At 50.6% G+C, this 22,243-nt stretch overlaps 1 protein-coding gene across 1 annotated transcript in view; it reads left to right on the top strand.

The window, feature by feature from the left end:
* Positions 1-889: 889 nt before the first annotated feature.
* The window catches only part of NFATC2 (nuclear factor of activated T cells 2), a 145,440-nt gene continuing 124,086 nt past the window's right edge, over positions 890-22,243 (top strand). The window contains 1 exon segment of the mRNA XM_071211790.1: positions 890-1,112. Coding sequence (XP_071067891.1) covers positions 983-1,112 — 130 coding nt within the window. The 5' untranslated portion in view covers positions 890-982.

The following is a 22,243-nucleotide window of genomic DNA, read 5'->3' as shown; positions in this document are numbered from 1 at the left end:
GTTAACATGTCCAGGAGTATTTGTTACTCCTGGGCCAAGCCCCTTGTTCCAGCCCTCCTCGCTCTTTAGGTTCCCACCGAGGAAACACTCTTCCCAGCGCTCAGCTCATCTAAATGACCCCCCTCCCACACACCAAGTCTTTGTCCCACTCAGACTGCTGAGCTCTCTCCTGGCAGTTACCTTTGGGAGAGGATCTTAGTACCCTCCTTTAGCTCCTTCGGGCCTCGCTCCCCCAGGACCTGAGCTCAGGAGAACAACAGTGACTCAGGGTGGGATTTGTCCTTCCAGAGTGTCTGTGGTTCTTTCTCACGCCCTGGGAAATTGTAGGAGTCTGACCTGTAGGTGAAAGCCCTGCTATAGCTGTGGTCCCAGGGGGGCGCCTGGAAACACAGGTTGGCTATAGAAGGGAGTGGGCGGCTTTGTTTCCCCCGCCCTCCCACCTGCCTGCCCATTTTGGAAATAGGATCACTTGGTCACTTAGGGCAAAATTACAACTTTCTTGTCTAGACCCTGGGTCAGGCCGGGGCGCAGCGGCCCTTCTGGGGTGCCTGGCGGTGGCCCCCGCCGGTTGCTAAGCGCCGCCGGGGCAGTGCGCCCGGGCCCGGCCACCCCGAGCCGCCCGCCTCCCCCTCCCTTCCTCCCCCGGTCCCGGGTGGCGCCCCGCCCCCGGCCGGCCTGGCCGCCTGTCCCCGCCTCGCCCCTCCCCTCCCCGACTGCGACAGGTGCCTCCCGGAGCAGGAAGCTCGCGCCGCCGCCGCCGCTGCTCAGCTCCCCGGGCGCGTCCAGGAGCCGCTGCGCCCGGCGTGCCATCCCGGACCTCGCGTGTGTCCCCCACGAGGACAGGGACCCCGCCGCCCGGCCCGCCTCTCCGCCGGCTTCCTGCAGCCTTCTCCGGCCCGGTGGGGGCCTCGGACCCGCGGCCAGGGCGACAGCGGAGGCTGCGTGCGCCCCGAGCCCGGCAGCCCGCGCCGCGCCGCGCGCCATGGACGCCCCGGAGCAGCAGCCCGACCCCGACGGCGGGGGCGCCGCGGGCCTCGAGCCCGGGGGCAGCCCCCAGGACGAGTTTGACTTCTCCATGCTCTTCGATTATAACTATTTGAATCCTGTCGAAGGTCGGTGGAGGCGCCTTCCGGCCCCCGGCCTGGCTGCCAAGCGGGGCAGGGGCTTGGGCGCGGGGAGTGGGCGCAGGCCCCTCTTTGCTCCAGGTGTCACACTTCCTTGGGGGGGCTTCTGGGGGGGGGGGGGCGAGCGTCTCCTACCCAGGTGAGAGGGAGAGGATGACTGCTGCCACCCTTGGGGGCATCAGTTTCAAGCTACTTGTGACTTCTCCCTGAGGGTCACTGTTGGCAAAGCAAAAGGTGTCAGGTCCCAGGCTGGGCTGCTCGGCTGTCCTCTTTTATGGCACTGGGTCATCAGAGGGCAGTGGAAGTGACTTATTTCCCTTTGGAGGGAGGAGATGAGGAAGAAGAGAATGGAATTAGTAGGGGGGGGGCGGTGCAAAAAGAGGTCACAACCGACCCTAATTATCAGGGCACAGAGGCCAATTCACCACCCTCCAGGCTGCCGGCACCATCTCCTGTGAGCCCTGTTTGTTGGTGACTCTGTGTTGAAACTAAGGAAGAGGTTTTCTGTGTCTAAGGCTGGAGGCTGGTTTGATTTTGCTGTTATGAGCAGGCCCATTTCCTCCCGGGTTCTGCTGCTACTGTGTTTGCAAATCACCCCCAGGTGGCTCCGCCTGGGCTTCTAGAAAGTCTTAAGCCGTCCTGTACCCCAGAGTCCTCATGGGTGTGTGTGTGCTGGGGGTGGCAGTGGGGCAGCTGGGGTGTGGATCCCTGGACACAAGCTGTCCTGCCTGAACTGGGAGCCTGTCTGGGCCTCCAATTTGCTCTCTGTTGCTGGGGACTTCCCCGGGCTGCCCAAGGCTCTTCTGCCGCTTCACGTGTTCAACAGGAGCACAGGTCAGAAGGAGGCGGTGGCGGTGGCACAGATGCCCACGCTGTATTTTTCTGGTTCACAGGTTGTCTTGGAAAAAAACAGAAACCCAACTGGGCTCCCTGATTTTGACAGCCTCACCCAAGCTTGCCGAAGCCTCCGGGACAAGCTTGCTGGTAACTTCCAGATGCACTCTGGGCTTGCCAGCATCTGGCGAGTAGGCAGGGATTGTGTTCCTTTGTGTAGGAAGGCTTTCAGCGATACTTGGTTGGTGTACGGTATTACGTGGGCTGCTGTGTTGGCCAGATGATAGAGAAGCTTTAAACTTTCTTTTCATTAGCAGTTTTCTTGGCCACCTTAGGTGAAGGGCTTCCTTTGACCTTGGGTATTGCCTTTGCTTGGATATCCACAGACAGTAATTAGTAATAATTTTGTGTTTTGCCTGGAGATGGAATTAATTAGCTGGCAAAAGAGACCAGCCTTCTCGAGTTGCAATCTGGAGGCCATCCTTCGCTTTGAAAAGATACAATTAAGAATCTGCAAACGATCCGCCCTAACATCAGTGGTCTTTCTGTTCATTAAGATTAAAGTCATGTTTTGCAGGGAACTAATACTTACACCCCTCCCAGATTTGCAATCAGCTTTTTCTTTTTTTTTCCCCCAGGGGGAGATTTCCGGGGAAATAGTTTCCAAGCCAAAACTGATGGGAGGTGCTTTTTATAGTTTTTCTTGGCAAGTGGTGTTTGGTAGCCGCCAGATGGGTGCTTAAATGACCATACTGAAAGCCCTGGAATCTTTTTTTTTTTTTTCAAATAAACTTTATCTTTGCAAACAAAGTTGCAAGATTGTCCAGAGACTTCACAGATACCCCCCATTAAATTTCTGCTATTATTAACATTTTATGTTAAATGTATGATGCATTTGTTATAATTAATGAACCAACATGGATACATTAGGATTAACAAAGTCCATACTTTACTCACATTTCCTTAGTTTTCACCTACTATTCTTCTTCTGTTCTGGAGTCCCATCCAGGGTACCACATTCCATTATTCGTTATGTCTCCTTAGCCTCCTTTTGGCTGTGTCCATTTCTCAGACTGTCCTTGTTTTGATGACCTCGATAGCTGAGGAGTAGTGGGCTGGTATATTATAGAATGTCAGATGTTTTTCTCAAGGTTAGAGTCGGGTAATGGGTTTTGGGGGAGGAAGACCTCAGAGGTGAAGTGTCCTTCCCATCACCTCCCGTCAAGGGTACAGACTCGCAGTGTGACTTCCCACAGCACCCGGTTCCCCACTGTGCTTCTTTCCCCTCTTTCTGTACCGTTCTCTTTGGAAGGGTGTCACTAAGTGCAGCCCACACTGAAGGGCTGGGGAGATGTGCTCCAGAATCTGTGAAAGAATGTCTGTCTCTGGGAAGAAGGCAGCGCTGGGAAGAGAAAGGCCCCAGAGCCTTGAGCGTCTGGAGCGAGATGTTCCAGATGTGCATCTTCACCCGTGATCCCAGATGTTCAGAGCGGCCCCCCTCTCTGCTTCCATATGGTGGGGCTCCCTCGAGGGCCCAGACCAGCCCTCATGGTGCCTTGGGGCTTTATCCCAGAGGCGGTTTCCTGGTGATCCATGTGGGGTGCTACCCCAGCTCAGGCCTTGAGCTTGGCAGAGATCAGGGCAGGAGAATGACGGCTCATGGGACGACTTCACTGTTAGAAACTGGCAGAGGTGCTCGGGGAGGGTTTTGGAGGTTGGATGCTCATTTTATGGAATGTTAGCATGTAGCAGACATTTCTTAACACACAATCATCCTGCCATGGTAGGAGGTAAGCACTACCATCATCTGCATTTACAGAAGAGGGGACTAAGGCACAGGGAGTGAAGGAATTTTCCCAAAAAGCAGAGCTGGTAAATGACAGAACTTAAATATGAACCCAGGCTGCCCTGTTCCAGAGCCTTCATTCTGAACCTCCTTCCTTCCTGTGATGGGAGACACAGGTGAAGCAGGTAGCCAGTGCATGGCCCCACAGCAGGCTGAGACTGAAAACATTTCCCAGCAGGGTGATCTTGGGCAAGCCACGTCACCACTCAGGGCCTTTGTTTGCTTGTCTTTAAAATGGCTGGAATGATTGTCCTTAGCTCATTGGGTTGTTTGCCTTGAATGGGTTACCCATATAAAGTAATTAGCCCAGGGTGTGCCACAGGCTGCCAGCATTTTATTAAATCCTTGTTTTTGTTAATGGAGGTGTTCAACTAATGTGAGCGATTCTTCATTAACTTATCCAGCTGGCTCTTGAGCACCTGTTGGGTTAGATGCTGGGATACGATGAGAACAAGACCTGGCTCCTACCCTTACTGAGCTCATGCCTCTAGTTGTTTTCTCTTGACCGATTGCACTGGTGACTATCTCCACTAGAATGTTACCTGTGTTATTTAGGAATTTTTTGGCAATATTCCCGAGTAATATTGTGTGTGTGTGTGTATGCTGTCAAGTTTAGGTTTCTTTCATTTTCTGTGCTTGGGAACAATTTATGTACCATTGGGACTACATGGTTTCTAAAGGTGTGGTAGAGGCTACTATGAAGCCATCTGGGGTTGGGGCTGTTTTGGAAGGGTGGTTCCTTGATAGCTTTCACTACTGTGTCTATGGCAGTGGGTCTGTTTAAGTTTTCTATTTCTATTGGAGTTGATTTTGGTAAACTATATATTTCTAAGAAAGTATCCATTTCATCTATCTAGGTTTTCAGATTTACTTGTCTAGAGGTGTTCAAAGTAGACTCATTTTTTCTGATGAGGGAGACAGCTAATTACATAGTCAGCGATGGAAAGAGTATGTGGGCACAGGGGTGCGGGAGTCAGACCGGGGCTCCTGACCCCACCTCGTGGGGCAGAGGGAGTGGGCTGGGCCTCGTTTTACATGCTGCTGCCTGCAGGTGCTTCAGAAATGGAGTTCCCTGCACATCCTTGTGACTTTAGCCACCGAGTGTTACCTCTCCCAACTTGTAACACTTTGGCAGAGACAGGTGGGCCCTAGGAATCCCTGGTCACCTCCAGAAGTGCCCGATGTTCTCTGGGCTGGGGCTGGCCTGCTGAGAGCACCCACCCCTGGCCTGCCATGATCGGTCTGGGCTTTCCTCTTCCTCGGTTCCTGGTAAGCGAATGGTCGTTTTAGTAGAGCACCAGCTTGAACCTTTCAGAAAGGAGATCAGACTCCACCTGATCATTGCTCGCTGCTATGGAGAGTCGATTCCAATGATCCTTAAACGTTCTGGTCACGGCCATTTGAAAAGCCAGTGAAAGCCATGGACTCTACACACGTGCTTCATGTGCACACACTGCACACTTACACTAACACAGGTGCACGCTTCATCCATGCATCCCTGTCCCCAACACACCATATGCACACACACTGTACATACACACGCGTACCCCCCACATACCTGACCCCCACACTGCATACACACTCCCTCACACCCTCTCCAGCACCATGTATACATGCACCACATGCTTTTATGCACCGCACGTGTTTGCACACCAGCCGTTCATGCACCACACACGTTTGTGCACCACAGAGGTTCATGCACCGCACATATTCCTGTGCCACACATGTACACACACCACACACACACCACACATGTTCACACAGCCACACACACACCACACATGTTCATGCAGCCACACATACACTACATATGTACATGCACCACACATGTTCACATGCCCTGCACATACACACACCACACACATACAAGCACCACACACATTCCTGTACCACACATGTATATGTACCACACAAGTTCCTGTACCACTCACATACACGCACCACCCATATACACACATCGCATATGTTCACACACCACACACAAGCACTACACACATTTCCACACCACACATGTTCGTGTGCCATACATGTACATGCACCACACATGTTCATGCATCAAAGACACAAGCACACACACACTCCTGCACCACACACGTTCACATGCCACATGTATTCATGCACCCCAGCCTCTCCTAATGTACCTCACCCCCACACATTTCACACACACACTTTTTATACATTTCTCAAGCTTCGCAGACCCTTCCGTGGCCCATTTTCTGATGTTGACTGCACTTCAGCTTAGGAACACCTGCTCTTAACCATTCACAGGGGACAATTAAAACCTCTTTCTCTCAGCTGACACTTGCTGAATGCTGGTTTTGTGCCAGGCCCTGTGGGAGAGGGATTAGATGTGGCTCCTGCCCTGTGTGCACCCCCCGCCTCCAGGCCAGCATGGGTGACTGTGGTAAACAAATAGGGACAAACGAGGTGCTGTGACACAGTACCGTGGTTTTTTTTGGTGCTTTCTAAAAATAGAGTTCTACGTTAAGCGAGCAGGCTCACTCAACACGTGTGACAGAGATGTTGCTGCCTGTGTCAAGTTAAGGACAGCCCTCAATAAGCCAGCTTGGGATAAAAAAATGTCTCCAGGTCTCCAGGTGCAGCTAGAAAGGTGAAGTCAGGGCTTGAAGTGTGTGGCGGCCTTGCCGGGTAGACGAGGGAAAGGGGGAGAAAGTTGCCTTGCTCATCTTTCGTTATTGAACACACGTTCTTCAAGCCGCCTTAGGCTGTGATGGGAACGCGAGCTCTTTGAAAGTTGACGCAGTCTTCTGGAGGCTCCCCGAGGCTCCCCAGCCCTCTGAGGTGATGAGGTTAAACGCTTCTGGGAAATGCAGCAGAGGTGCCCCGGGGCTCTCAGCCACGGCTCCTGGGCCACTGCCAGACCAGGCCTGTCAGACTCCTTGGGGTAAGGTAACTTTGCAGAGGGTCAGGCAGCTGTTAAATGGCAGGGCAGGACTTGAACTTGGGTGGCCTGGGGTCCAGAGCCCTGGCCCTCAGGGTGCAGCCAGCAAGAGCAGCCGGAGCCCGTGCAGAAGCACAGGAGCCAGTGTTGTCTGATGACCCCATGTGGTTGGGTGTCCGAGCATTTGCCCCTCGTTATCATTTTTAAAAAGTTCGCATATAACAACAATTGCCCCTTTTTAAAGTGTACAACTCAGTGGCATTAATCACATCCACAACGTTGTGCTCTGGTCACCACCATGCATTACCAAAACAGTTTCATCACTCCACCAAGAAACTCTCCCTGTTGTGTGATAACTGCCCGTTCCTCCCTGCCGCTGGGAACCTCTCAGCTGCTTTCTGTCTCTGTGAATTTGCTGATTCTGGGTATTTCATAGAAGGGGAATCACAGAGTACTGGTCTTTTCGTGTCTGGCTTAGTTCACTTAGAATCACATTTGTTTTTTGTTTTTTAAGACATATTTATTTATTTCTCCTCCCTCCCTCCATTGTCTGCTCTCTATGTCCATTCTCTGTGTGTTCTTCTGTGTCTGCTTGTATTCTCACTAGGCAGCTCTCAGAACGGATCTTGGGGCCTTCCGGAATGGGAGAGAGGCGATCATTCTCTTGCACCACCGCAGCTCCCTGTTCTGCTGCATCTCTTATTGTCTCTCATCTGTGTCTCTTTTTGTTGCATCATCCTGTTGCACCAGCTCTTGGCTGACATTCCTGCATGGGGCGGCATGGGGTGGCACTCCCACGTGGGCTGGCACTCCGTGTGGACCAGCTTGCCGCATGGGCCAGCTTGCCTTCACCAGGAGGCCCTGGGCATCGAACCCTGGACCTCCCATGTGGTAGACGGGAGCCCAATTGCTTGAGCCACATCCACTTCCCCAGCATCACGTTTTTGAGGTCCACCCATGTGGTCACATGGATCAGAATTTTATTCTTTTTTAGTCCTGACTGATATCCCGCTGTGTGCCTGTACTGCATTTTGTTTCTCCATTCATCACTTGGTGGATGTTTCTAACTTTTGGCTCTTGTGAATAATGCCACTATGGATGCTGGTGTACAAGTACCTGCCTTAGTTTTCCCTGTTTTTAGTTCTTTTAGAGTATACAACTAGGAGAGGAATTGCTGGGTCATATGGTAATTCTATGTTTAATCTTTTGAGGAACTGCAAAGCTGTTTCCCTTTATATAATTATAAATGGTATGTTTACTGCTGTCCTAATGGGAATATGTTCATTATAAAGCATACAGCAAAACTAGAAATGGAAAAGGGTGAGATATAAATGAGAATTATGCTATTTTTATATTTCTTTCTACATCCCAGTGGATCATCACACTTGCCTCTGGAGTCCGGGTGCTCCTGTCCCCCAGTTCTGGAGACCACCGCTTGGGCAAGTCAGAGCACCAGATCTGAAACCAGAGTGTCTTGGCTTGAAGCTCTGGCATAGCTGCCTTCTACCTGAGTGGCCTTAGCCGAGCAGAAGCGCCTGGCATATAGCAAGCACTCAGCGAATATTTGTCGAATAAATGGATGAAAAGTTATGATTCCTTATTAGCGGTCTAGTGGAGGCTTCGTTCTCTGGTCTTGCACCTTTCTCATCTGTAAAGTAGGGCTGGCGATGACCGCTCCCCTCTCCCCGCTCTGGGCTGGACTGTGCCCTCCCACACGGGCTGATGTGCAGTTTTGTCGGGCAGCGTGATGAAAGCCAGGAGCAGGCAGGGCTTTGGGGTGCTGTGAGGGCAGTGCAGCGGTGGTGATGGGCTCTGAGGAAGGGGTCTAGCTCTCCTGAATTCTGAGGCCATTGGCTCCTGGGAGGAGAGTCGTGGCCTTGGGCTTTGATGAGTCCTGCTAGTGGTGGCCGGGTGCTGGGCCGGGAAATGAAGGGGCATGCAGGCTGGTAATGGGACAGCAGGCACTGGCACCTGGGCTGGAGTCCTGCACTAGAGGCAGTTCTGTGAGCCTGATGTGTGTCCAGTTGGGGCTTTAAAATCTCTCATCTGTCTCCAAGCTCAGCCCTGGCACGTGGCTGGCTGCGATGGCGTTCCCAATTGTCCAGACTCTGCGACCGGGGCACTCCCCTGTGGCTGCCTCTCTGGGGGATGAAGGGTCTCCCCAGGTTTCTCGCAGTGGTCCCTTGGGGCCCCCAAGCCAGGGCCAGGAAGGAGCAGCTCTGGAAAGTGCAGCGTGCGGGATGCCCTGTGGTTTCCCTCCAAGAAGGCACTTCCTCCTTCCCCCTCCCCCCCACAGGAAATAACCACAGACTCTGCAGAGCTCAGGCTAAACTTGACTTTCCTGGGCTGGTGCGAGGTTAGGTTTCTGCTGATCATTCCCAAACTGAGGTCAGGGAAGGAAGTAAAGACCCTGACCTTGGGAGCTTCCTGCAGGCCCCTTGGATCAGAGGCTGTCTGTTTCCCCACCTGGTTACCCAGAGCAAGAGGAGCTGCCTTTGACTCTTTTCCTGAACTTTTATGATGGACTTTTCCCAAAATATGCAAAAGTAGAGCTGATGGTGTCATTAATTCCCAATGTACCATTATACAACTTCAACAATTAACAACCTAGGGCCAATCTCTTTTTTTTTTTTAACTTTAATTTTTTTTATTTTTAAAGAAGTTGTAGATTACATAAATGTTACATCATAAACGTAGGGGAATCCCATACCTTCCCTCCCCTTCCCTCACTTTCCCCCAGTAACAACATCTTTCATTAGTGTGGTACATTTGGTACAAATGTTGAACACATAGTGAAGCACTGCTACTAACTATAGTCTATAGTTTACATTACAGTTTACACTTTGCATCGCACAATTTTATAGGTTTCAGCAAAATGTACAGTGGCCTGGATCCATCATTGCAGTGTCATGCAGGACAATTCCAATGTCCCCCAAATGCCCTGTGTTACACCTATTCGTCCCTCTCCCTCCCCTCAGAACCTCTGGTGGCCACTGCCTTTATATTAGTGATACAAGTTTTTCCAGTACTAGAATAATAAGTCTACTTTAGCCCATAGTTGCATTCCCCCTTTTTTTGTTCATTCCTCAATCTCGAGGATTTGGGGATGGTGACACCCACTCTGTTTCTGATTGAGAAAGGGCTTAGATCCCATGGGGCAGATGGATGGAAGTGTCTTGCTTGTGGTTTTAGATACTCTCTGCTTTTTGGAATGGGTGATGTCCACCAACAAACTTTTGTTAGCTGTCCTGGGCAAGTCCAGTGAACTGGAGAGTAGAAGTTGCAACTCTGCTGAGATTCAGGGCTCAACCAGACTATGAGCAGACCCAAGATTTAAGTCTATGGGACATATATTTAATGAGAGTAGTTATAGGTTCAAATAAAAGGGACAGAAGAGCCATGTGTAGGGAAATTATAAACGAGTAACTCTGCTACATTAGGGAGCATATATTCCAAAGTAAAGCCCACTGATAGGGTGCAGAATTCCTGGATTGTCTGCCCTGCCTGTAGTGTCTAAATGTCTCTAGAGCCTTCCGGAGCCCGGCTGTTTGAGGCACTGTTTACCGTGGCCCTCACTGAGATCCTGCTGAGACGTGCATAAGCGTAACCTCTGAAATGACCTCCCGACCCACTTTGAAATCTCTTAGCCATAAAAACTCATTTGTATTTAATATAGTCCTCTTTTGGTCAAGAAGTTTCTCTACCGGCATTGCTAATTGGTGCTTGGGAATAATCCCTTGATGCCAGGGAATCGTGTCCCACCCCAGGCGTGGGGGGACGTGTGGGGGGGAAACATAGTGCATTTATATGCTAAGTTTGGCTTAGAGAGAGGTAGGGCCAGTCTTATTTCATCTCTACCCTTCTCCCCACTTCCCCCACTCCTACCAACTTTAAAGCAAAGTCCAGATTTCAAAATATTTAATCATTAAATGGATTAGTATGTATGGCTAAAAGATAAGGATTCTTGGGAAAAAATCATAATACCATTATCAAACCTAAAAATAAAGACAATAATTATTTACAATCAAATACCCAGTATTCAAATTTGCCACATGTCTCACAAACGCCTTTGCATTGTTAATTGGTTTGAACCAAGATTCAAACATTATCTTTACACTGAATTTGGTTGACATGACCTCTAGGTCTTTTTTATTCTATAGACATTCCCATCTGTCTTTTGCTTTTCTTGTCATTTATTTGTTGAAGAAACAAGGTCATTTTCCTCATACAGTTCCTCAAATGCTGGATTTTGCTTTTTGCATCCTGATGTCTTTTAACATGTTCCTCTGTCCCCTGTATTTCCTATAAACTGGAATGTAGATCTAAAGCCCTGTGCCTTTAGATCAATGGTTTTTTTTTGTTGTTGTTTTTCTTTTTCTCTCTCTCTCCTCTGCAAAAGAAATATACCAAAGGCAGAATATAAACTACAAAGCCAGGCGGGGAGATAGCTTTTTCTGAGTAGGTGTTTGAGATGCTCCAGGCCTCCTGATTTGATGTGTTGGGAAAGAGCATGTTCTCAGCTGGGCCTGCTTTAGTGAGTAAAATACGTTTTATAAAGCCAGCCCTTCCCATGTGAAACTTAATAGAGCCGTGCCTGGGTGAGCTTTCTGAAAGGGAGAAAATGGCTCACAAGCTCAGGATTTATAAAGTTCCTTATCAAAACAGACCTGCTGGGGCAAGCCTGCCAAAGGGAGGTGGGGGTGGCGTTCAAGGAGGGAGGAAAATTGGAGTCTGAAGTGCCTGCAAACATTACTTGAAAGACAGGAGAAAGGGGCCATTTACCTGGGTAAAGCTAAGAGGGTGGGTGGTGGGTCTGAAATTGGCAAAGGGTGACATCATCTCGTTGCCATGGAGAAGAGGGGAATGTCGTTATTGACCAGGGCTGGCAGGGGCCACCGATTAAGTGTGCCCGCCACTGGGAACATGGCACTGAAATGAGAGCTCCTGGGGAAAAATGTAAATAAAGAACCCGTCAGTCAATAAGGTATTAATTTTAAATCTCTGCTCCTGGCCAAGAGTTCTACGGGCCCCATTCTCTTGAAGGGGAAGTTTCCACTTGCATTTTAAGTTGGCTGAAAGAAAGATGGAAATCGGGTTTTCAGGCTGTGCCGGCGGGGATGAGAATCCATAAGGGATGAAGCTCTCTGATGTGGCTGTTGGAAGGGTGGGGGGTCTTTTTAAGTCGGTTAGAGGATGAAAAGGGAAGTCCCCTCACCCCCATCCCCCTGCTCAGGCCAGGGTTCTTTGATGGAGCGGGTGGGTTTAGTTGTGGCCAGCCCTGTTTTTTGAGGGATGATTATCTGAAGTCTATTTCTGGTTAATTCTCTGACCAGCTCTTTCCTTCTCCTTTTGGTGAGGAAGCTGCTCTGAGCCCTGCTCTCTGCCATGCACTGGAGAAGAGTTGGGGGACTTTCTTCTGTTAAAAACAGACCTCTCCAATCACAAGTTTAATCTCAAATGACCATCCTGGTTAAAAACAGAGGGTGTTTGGATAAATACAAATTAGCATATTCTTAACTTGGAGTACTATACAGCTGTGAAAAAGAACGAAGTGCCACAGAGTGTGGATGGAACTCCGACATAACATTGAGTGAAAGAAGCAAGACTTGTTGCTTGCCCTGTATGGTTTCATTTATGTCAAGTTCAAGAATAGGCAAAGCTAGTCTATGGTGTGTGAAGTCAGGCTCGTGGTTCCCTTTGGATGAGGGGTCAGTGCTGGGCAGGGGCTGGAAACATGCTGAGTGGTTGATATAGACGTGGGCACATGCCTATGTAAAAAGACATGAAACGTATATTTAATATTTGTGCATTTTGCTGAATATGTCATGCCTCAATTTGAATCTCAGTTGCTACTGTCTGTTTTTTTGACCTTGGGTGAGACACAGCACCTCTAAGCCTCAGTTTCCCACCTGAAACACAGAGGTGTGGACAGTACCTGCCTCCCAGGTTGTTGTAAGCTGCAGAGATAGGCTCGCAACAGTGAACATCTGCTACTAGAATGAATAAAGAAGTGAAAGTCTCTGAACCTCTTGAAGGCAGGAGGGCCCCAGCAATGCTTAACTCAGCAAGAGGCAGTGCTTTCCACCCCATTTGGAGGATGGAGTGGAGGTGTCGTCTCTAGACACAATGCCTGGGCCCTGCCAGCCCCATCCGAAAGCTGTCCTGAAGGCATGTGGGTTGCTTGCAGATTCCATCCATTTCTCCACCCCTCTCCAAAAGTCTTACGTGTCAGCGCCCGGCTGCATATGCTTTTTTGCAAACGACCCTGCCAGCAGCCTGTCTGTAAGGCTCATTGCTTGTAAATCGTCCTGGGCCCTGTGTCCCGGGAGCCTGGCCTCGTGGCAGACTGCCTGGGAAGCAATACCAAGCCCTCTTTTCTGCGCTGTCTGGTGAAGACAGACGGCTGTCTTAGCTGGGGCAAAGTAGCAAAGAGCGTCGCATTCAGGGTTGCTTTTTCTAGCGGTTCCCCTTGGACCAGACAGCATGGTAAACTGCCCTCCATCCCTTTCTGGCATTTCTGGACCTGATTTATCCGGGTGGAATGTCTTGCCTTTCATTCCTTGTGTCTGTATGTGTCACCTAAATGAAGGGTGTGACCGCCTGCTCCTCCGTCATTATTAAGACACACGATTCATTGACTGGGAATCCAAGGACTGTTTTGGGTGCCTGGGAGGGAGGACGGCAGTAGGGGTTGTGGGGCACTTTCTGGAAAGTTGCTGAGTGTTGAATTTACTGTTTGAAAGCCAACTGCAGCTTTTCAGAGAGAGTCCTCTAAGTCGTGCAAGCCAACAGGATGAAAACTCCGCCCGCCTTCTGGTGCCTTTTTAAAATTTCTTGCAGCCCCCAACGTGCAAGAAATTATGAGAGCAGTCAGAGCGGCGGAGGCAGGGTTTGTACCCTCCCTCTTCTCCTGTTTCCTCCCCTGCAGGTTTGCGGTGCCAGGTTGTAGCATCCCAGGCGTTGTCATGACAACAGACTGTGATGTCTCAAACCTGGGGCCTGGGACTGCACCGCACGTCGGGGTGAAGCTCCTTTGCTCAGGGGCCGGATGTCCCAGTATGGCCGGGTCACAGCTCTGGGCCCTGCTGCCCGTCTGGAGGGTGCCAAATCTTGGGACCCCAGCCCTAGCAGAGGCGGGAACACTGGCTCTGCGCTCCTCCAAGTTCTTTAAGCCACTTAGTGCCGCGTAACTTTACCCCCCCCCCCCCAAAAAAAAAGGACAGACCTCTCGCATAGTTCCCTGACTGGGTTTCTATTTTGGTAACTCTACTCTGCTTCCCGAAAATCCTCCTCGCCTGCAGCTTTCGACAGGGAAGGTGATCTCTGGCTGTTCCTTTTTTCACAAGGGACCTGTCGGGCCGAGGGTTGGCGCTGAACGGACACTGCAGAGCTGGCCTGTGTCTGTGGGGCTGCGTGAGAGACCCAGGAGGGGAGCTAGTGGAGACTGCGGCGTGGCCTGAGTGGGATTTAAAAAAACCCTCCGACTGCATCGTGGGGCAGATTGGGGTGGGGGGTACGAACATTGCAGAAGAAAGGAATGGGTGTCCTCGGTTGTCGGGGCAGCCCGACTCCAGGGAAACAGGGGTGCCCTGAGACTTGCTGCAGCTCCTATTCCAGGGCGGGATCGCCTCTCCCTGTGTTGGGGTTAAGGTGTCACCATCCCGGAAATGACCCCTTTCATGAGAAGTAGGGTAGCATAGTGGTTAGGGGGCTGCTGGGACTGAATCCCAGCTCTTCCCCTAGAAGCTGTGTGATGCTGGGTGAGTGACTCAGCCTCTCAGAGCCTCAGGGGCCCATCTGCAAAATGGGAACACTCCTTTACCTGCTCTCCTACGAGACAAAGGTACTAATGCCCGCGAAATGCACACAGGGGTTCTTGGTGTACAGCTCACGGCACAGAAGGTTGGTGCTTATCTATTTTGTTATTGCACGGCAGCTCACCGAGGCACCAGCACTTCAGTGAGGTCTGATTGATCGACTTCCAGGTAGACCAGGAGAAGGAGTACAAGGCTGGGAGCGGAGGCGGTGATGGAAGCACTTTCTACCTCCTGCACACAGTTGCTGAAGCGCAGAATCTGTGATGAAAAAGAGAATTTCCACTGTGCCTACCAATCTATTTTATTTTTATAACAATTTCTTCCCCATTTTTTAACATGCTCTTTGAGGGGTTGGGGACTAGCGTGTGTCACACGTGCTAGTTGTTGTAAAATAAAGCACCATAGCTGGGAAAGGCTAGTCTTCCCTTAGAAGATCATTCTTTCCACAGTGGCAATAGCAACAATGACAATCCTAACGCCGTTTTTTGAGTGTGCGCTCTCTGCGGCGCCCCGTCTCGGGCTCTGTGTGGAGCTGGTTAACTAATGCCTCCCAGCCTGGTGCTGTCACCAGCGTCACCTCCTCTGTTATACACGAGGACGCTGCGGCTCCTGAGCTCATGCAGTGGGGAGCAGGGAGGCCCCGACACAGTGCTCCCCCGTTGGCTGAGCCCCATTGCTGATGTGGGGCTGGAGTGGCTTCCCCAGTGATCTTGTCCAGCCAGAGTCTCCTCAAATATTCATGGGACCAGGAACTTGACGAAGGAAGGATGACCGTGATTAGAACTTTTGGATGTCTCCTCTGGAGCCAGTGTACCTGCTCGGGCTGACAGTGAGCTGGTGTCTCATTTCTGAATCATTTCAGGTTCATGGGCATGACTCACGGGTTGGTGTTTTCAATGGTCTTTTATTGGCCTCTGCTGCGTGCTGGCACCACGGGAGGGCTGCAGCTGGCCTCTGCCCCCCCCAGGGGACATTGGGCAGTGTCTGGAGACATTTTTGGTTGTCACAACTGGGGCGCGGTTGCTCCTGGCACCTAGTGGGTAGAGGCCAGGATGCTGCGAACAACCTACAGTGCACAGGACAACTCCCCACTGCAAAGACGGGCCCGGCTCAAATGACGCAGTGCTGAGGCTGAGAATGGCTGGTCTGGGGGTGGGCCGTGCGTTCCGGGCTGCCTGGGTGCAAGCTGTGAGGCCGCGGCGAGGTGACTGGACACTTGGTGCCCGGTTTCCCCACCGCATGGGTTGTTGTGAGTATTCGTTAATTTGCTGCATGTAATGAGCTCGCCGCGGGGCCTGGCATGGAAGTTGTCAATAACTGTCAGCTGCTTTTGATATTGTTATTATTGACTAATGACCCCTCTCTGCTTGCAAAAAGGTCACAGCCCCGTGGACAGATTTCAGTACAGAACTCTGTGGGTTCTGTTAGCACAGAAGGAGGGATGCTCCATCCATCTTGGGTGATCGGGGAGGACCTCTAGGAGGAGGTGGCCCAAGGAATGTCTCAGTGGACAAATCGTGGTTTTCTCAGGGTGGCTATCTGGAAGGGAATTCTGGGCAAGGGGAACGGCATGGCAAAGGCATGAAGGCACAGAGGATCTAGGATAGCAACCTCTGAACCCCCTATCATGGATTCTGTCATACCTTCTTACTCCCTGTGAGTTCTCTTGCCGTTCTGGGGACTAGTTATCATCCTGGCAGATTCCTGGCAGATGAGATGATATTAGATGGTCCATCGATTAGTGCATTGCATGTCGTGGGAGCCCTTGCCTTTTTAGTGCCCTTTCCCTGTGAACTAATTAAAGGGTAGGAAGGTCTCAGTTAGGTACCCATGGGTCTTTAATATCTTCCTAAAACTTACCATCTGTCCCTTCCCCTGGCCTTTAAAAAGTAGGGTTTCTGGAGTCATAGAAATGTTCTCTATCTCGATTGTGGTAGTGGTTACAAGGGTGCACAATATTTGGCCTAATTCTACACATAAAATCTGTATATGTAAGCTATACCTCAATATATAAAGAGCATTGAGGGGGGAAAAATGCTCAGAGCCTTTGGCCAGTCACAGTGTCTTGTTTGAATTTAGTAACTTTTATTTTCATTGTCTTTCTATCCCTTCCTTCTATTTATGGAAATGACGCCGATTTTCCGTTTCAGGTAGTAATGTAAAGTTTCCTTTTGAAATAAATCAATTTCTAAAGTACCCTGTGAGTCAATTTAAATAGAAATAATAAGTCAGGAGTTTTTACCAGTGGCACATGGATATAGCAAAGATCATGCAAGTGATAAGAAAAGCAAGAGGTTTAGAAACCCTCCTGAGAAAATTTGGTAGTTTTGAGATGAAACTAACTTCTGTGAGGGTGGCAGTTTAACGAGAAATAGTGAGGGATCCCAGCTACTTAAAGAAACGTTTTGATGATGTGCCTGGGAAATTTGCTGCCAAACACCCAGAGGACTTAAAAATTAAATGATTGTATATTGCCTTCATATTTCCTGCTTGCTGGTAAACTTTCACTGCCTTGGAGAGGAAAAAAAAATTCTGCTGCTTGGATTAATTAAAATAAATGCAAATGCTTTAAATATTTTTGCTCAGCTAACTGGGACTTAGCTGACTGGGATTTTGGGTATTTAAATGCTCGCAGGGTGTGTAAGCGGCTGTTTCTATGGCCCTGTTTGGGTGGCTGCTCAGATCCGAGCTGAGGGAGTGTTTTTGATAAGATGGGAATGCCCTTTTTCTGATAAGGCTGGAATTCTTGCTAAGAGACTTTTGTGTTTTGTTTTGCTGCTGCGCAGAGCAGTGGACTCTCAGAAGGTCCTTGGACATGTTTTTTTTTTTTTTTTTTTTTTAAGATTTATTTATTTATTTCTCTCCCCTTCCCCTCGCCCCACCCCAGTTGTCTGTTCTCTGTGGCTATTTGCTGCGTCTTCTTTGTCCGCTTCTGTTGTTGTCAGCCGCACAGGAATCTGTTTCTTTTTGCTGCGTCATCTTGCTGTGTCAGCTCTCCGTGTGTGTGTGGCACCATTCCTGGGCAGGCTACACTTTCTTTCGCACTGGGCAGCACTCCTTGCGTGTGGGGCTCCCCTACACGGGGGACACCCTGGCGTGGCATGGCACTCCTTCCGCGCATCAGTCCTGCACATGGCCAGCTCCACGCGGGTCAAGGAGGCCTGGGGTTTGAACTGCGAACCTCCCATGTGGTAGGCGGACGCCCTAACCACTGGACCAAGTCCACCGCCAGAACGTGGTTTTGATGTGGATCTTTTCGTGGATTACAAACCTCTGCTAGGTGACCTGCTGGGAAGACAGGTGCGCGTGTGTGCACACGTGTGTGTGTTCAAATACAAGTTTATATTAAACGGTGGCTTCACCAGAGCTCTAGACCCTACACATTCTAGGAAAATCAAAGGATTTAGAGCCAAAGTAACCAACGGGTTCACCCAATTGAATACAGTCTCTTATGCCTGAGAAAGTTGAAGCTTAAGGTGGGACTTGTCCAAGGTCACACAGCTAGTAGCAGAGCAGGACTTGATTCTTGACTTCCTGCTTTCTAAACCCAGAGTTTCCTTGCTATATATTATGTCATTCTCCCATCTCCAACTTTAAAATAATAATTAAAAAAAACTCTTTTGGCAATAAGTAATATTGCACATGATACAGAAACCAAAAAGTCCTTACTGCCATGCCACTATCTCCCAATTATGTAATTCCCTTTTTTAGAGGAAGTCTTTGTTACCTATTGTTTCAGAAGAAGCCGATGTATCCATCAGCAAGTGTGTGTGTGCACACGTTTACATGTGTGTGTATATTCTCGCCCCCCCTCCTTATTGTACTATGCACGTGCATCGTGCTTTATTATATTTTTTAAAGATTTATTTATCTCCCCCACCCCGCCCTTCATTGTCTGCTCTCTGTGTCCATTCACTTTGTGTTCTTCTGTGTCTGCTTGTCTTCTCTTTAGGTGGCACCAGGAATCAATCCTGGACCTTCTGGAGTGGGAGAGGTGCTCAATTTCTTGTGCCACCTCAGCTCCCTGGTCTGCTCTCTCTCTCTTTTTTTTTTAAATAGATACTTTTTTTTTTAAGATTTATTTTTATTTATTTAATTCCCCTCCCCTCCCCCGGTTGTCTGTTTTCTGTGTCTTTTTGCTGCGTCTTGTTTCTTTGTCCGCTTCTGTTGTCGTCAGCAGCACGGGAAGTGTGGGCGGCGCCATTCCTGGGCAGGCTGCACTTTCTTTTCGCGCTGGGCAGCTCTCCTTATGGGGCGCACTCCTTGCACGTGGGGCTCCCCTTCGCGGGGACGCCCCTGTGTGGCAGGGCACTCCTTGTGCGCATCAGCACTGCACGTGGGCCAGCTCCACATGGGTCAAGGAGGCCCGGGGTTTGAACCGTGGGCCTCCCATGTGGTAGATGGACGCCCTAACCACTGGGCCAAAGTCCGTTTTCCTGCTATCTCTTATTATCTCTCCTCTGTGTCTCTTTTTGTCGTAAAATCTTGCTGTGCCAACTCTCTGCTCGGGCCAGCTTGCCAGGCAGGCCAGTACTCCTGCACAGACCAGCTCTCCATGTGGTAGCCGGCTTGCTGCACAGGTCAGCTCTCCAAATGGGAGCCAGCTTGCCACACAGGCCAGCTTGCCTTCACCAGGAGGCCCTGGGAATCGAACCCTGGACCTCCTCTGTGGTAGACAGGAGCCCAATCACTTGAGCAACATCTGCTTCCCCATCTTGCTTTCTTTCGCACTATATTTTGGTCATCATTCCATATCAGTGCAGAAAGAACTTCTTTAATCCCCATTTATAGCTGTATAGTATTCCATTATATGACCCAACCAGAATTTAATCTGTCTTCCACAGATGTTCAGTTGTTTCAGATTTTTGGAATTATGGAGAGAGCTGCAGTGACTAGTTTTATGCACACCTCATTTGGCACATCTGAGGGTATAACTGTGGGACAATTCCTAAGAGTGGCATTGCTTGGTTTCCAAAATGTGTGTGTTTGGAATTTCCATAGGTATTTACCCAATTCCCCTCACTAGTGGTTGTTTCTTTATACCGTTTGGTTTGGATGTTAGCATCTTTCTACCAATGGTTTAAGCATTTCACATAGACTTTTCTGCGTTCAGTTATTTGTTCAGCTCACCAACAAATACTTTTTGTGGCCTGCTTTGTGGCAGGCCTGTTCCCAGGGGCTGGAAATACGGTGTGGAGAGAGTCCTCCTAGAATTTACTGTCAGTGGGGGTGGAGCTGGAGGTTGGGGAAGAGAGAGATGATAAAGAAGACACATATGCAGGGAGCAGGAACCCTCGTCAGGGAGGTCAGGGAAGCTTCGGAACATGTGGCATTTTAGTCGGGCCTGTGGGGTTGAGTGACTTCAGGTATGTGGGGATGGGGGGGGGGGGAGGAGCCGTCGAGGCAGGGGAAACAGCCAGCACCAGGTCTTAAGCAGGGGGGAGCTGGGCACTTTCTTTTTTTTTCCCCAAAGATTTATTTTATTTATTCTCCCCCCCTCCCCCATTGTCTTGCTCTCTGTGTCCATTCACTGTTTGTTCTTCTGTGTCCACTTGCATTCTTGTCACGCGGCACTGGGAATCTGTGTCTCTTTTTGTTGCATCATCTTGCTGTGTCAGCTCTCCATGTGTGCAGCACCACTCCTGGGCAGGCTGCACTTTTGTGGCTCTCCTTGCAGGGCGCACTCCTTGTGCGTGGGGGCACCCCTATGCGGGGGACACCCCTGCGTGGCACAGCACTCCTTGTGAGCAGCAGCACTGTGTGTGGGCCAGCTCACCACACACAGGGTTCCGAACTGTGGACCTCCTACATGGCAGGCGAACGCTCTATCCGTTGAGCCGCATCCGCTTCCCGGGCACTTTCTAAGAACAGAAAGAAGGCCAGTTTGGCTGGAGTCCAGAGAGAGGGGTGAGGCTGGGGAGCAGGCCTGGCCTGGCCGGGCAGCTCTGGCCAAGGCCATTTATCTTCATCCTAAGAGTTATGGGAAGCCGTCTTTGGGCTTTCAGCCTGGGGGGGGGGGGGGAGAGGGGAGAATTGGGGGCATCATCTGGACCTTACGCGATCAGCTCAGCTAAAGCAGGTAGCCCTTTCTCAGGATGGCCCAAAGTGGGCTCCAAGGAGGTGGAGGACTGCCTGCTTGGCCACCCAGCTCCCCAAGTCTGGAGCCAATTGCACAATTTCAAGAAGAGGCCCCAGTTCTGGCTGTCAGGCCCTTGAACACGATTCTTTCCCTGGCTTTTTCATTCATCCAGTCACTCACACACACCATTTACGGAGTGCCTGTGAGTGCGAGGTGCTTGGCAAACGGTCCTGGGCTAGAGCAGACGTGGTTCCCGCCTGCTAGGGTTGAGTCTAGTGCAGGGGGTCTATAAAGGGCCAGACAGTAAATATTTGAGGCTTTGTGGACCACACAGTCCCTGTTGCAACTGCTCAACTCTGTGGCTGTAGCACAAAAGCAGCCACAGGCCGTGTGAAAACAAATGGACATGGCTGTGTGCCAATAAAACTTTATTTACAAAAACAGGTTGTGGGCCAGATTTGGTCCTTGGGCCATAGTTTGCTGACCCTGGGTCTAGGGGGGTGAGATTCCCTAGACAGGTAAACAGCTGATGTCATGTCAGCTATAACTGGTGCAGGGAGAAAAAGATGGGCAAAGAAAAGGGGGGGAGAGTGATGCGCCCTGGGGGTGCAGGCACCCTTTTGATGGGCCAGTCTAACAAGGCTAAGCAGAGGCAGGAAGAAGGGGACCCGCAGTGTGACGGTCCTGGGGTGGGGGTGGGGTGAAGCTTCCAGGCGGAGGGAGCAGCCCACTGGGTGTCGTGGGGGTGGGGCTGAGTGAGCCTGGGGAAGGCAGGGAGGGGTGGCGGGGACCCAGGCCAGGGCCAGGGGCGAAGATCCGAGGTCCCACTTAAAGAATCCTGGGGAGCCTTTAAACTGGGGTTTGCCAATGAACATTTCAAAAGGGGTGAGGGTGAAAACAGTGTGACCAGGGAGGAGGCGATGGGGGCTGGGCCAGGGTGGTTGTAGGGGCCGTGCCGGGGGCAGGAGAAGAATCGGTTTATGCTTTGATGGTTGAGCAGTCAAGATTTGCTGATGAATTGGGTGTGAGGTGTGATTGGCAGAGAGGAGTCCAGGCTGCCCAGAGAGGCTGACAGAGAGGGCGGAGGGGCCTCTGCCCCGATGTGGGAAACCGGGAAGGAAAGAGGGTTGGGCAGCGGTGGGAACAAAGAGTCAGTTCCCCCACTAATTCCGCAGGAAGTTCCCAGGCAGCCCTGAGTGCCTGGACCTGTGCAGGATCCAGGGAGGGAAAGAGATGATCGAGACGGGGTGTGGGCCCAGGAGGCAAGCCCGACCTGCTTGAGAAGACAAGAAAGACACGGGCTTGAGACTTGAACTGAAAGTGAGGGGAGGGAGGCAGCACCCTTCGGCAGGTGATGTAAGGCGATTTATTTAAACAGCATGCTCCAGCTGTGGGTCCTTTTGAAGTGGTGGTGGAAGCCCGAAGTACACAGTCACCATTAAAAAAAATCAGTCATTGTGTATCCATGGGTTTTTATAGTTTGGGAAACTCTATAGCTACAGCCATGCCTTGCGGGGGCCTGCAAGAGTTCTAATCATGCTGCATTTTGGGGTGAATCCCTTCTCCTCCCTGGGCTTCGTTTCTCATCTGGAAAATGACTCAAGAGGAGGCTTGAGTCAGGAGTCCTGGTTCTGAATGAAG

The sequence above is a fragment of the Dasypus novemcinctus genome, chromosome 24 (assembly GCF_030445035.2).
Source record: "Dasypus novemcinctus isolate mDasNov1 chromosome 24, mDasNov1.1.hap2, whole genome shotgun sequence".
NCBI classification, from domain to species: Eukaryota; Metazoa; Chordata; class Mammalia; order Cingulata; family Dasypodidae; genus Dasypus; species Dasypus novemcinctus.
The sequence above is the reverse complement of the archived record's forward strand: the minus strand, read 5'-3'. Positions and strand labels throughout refer to the sequence as shown.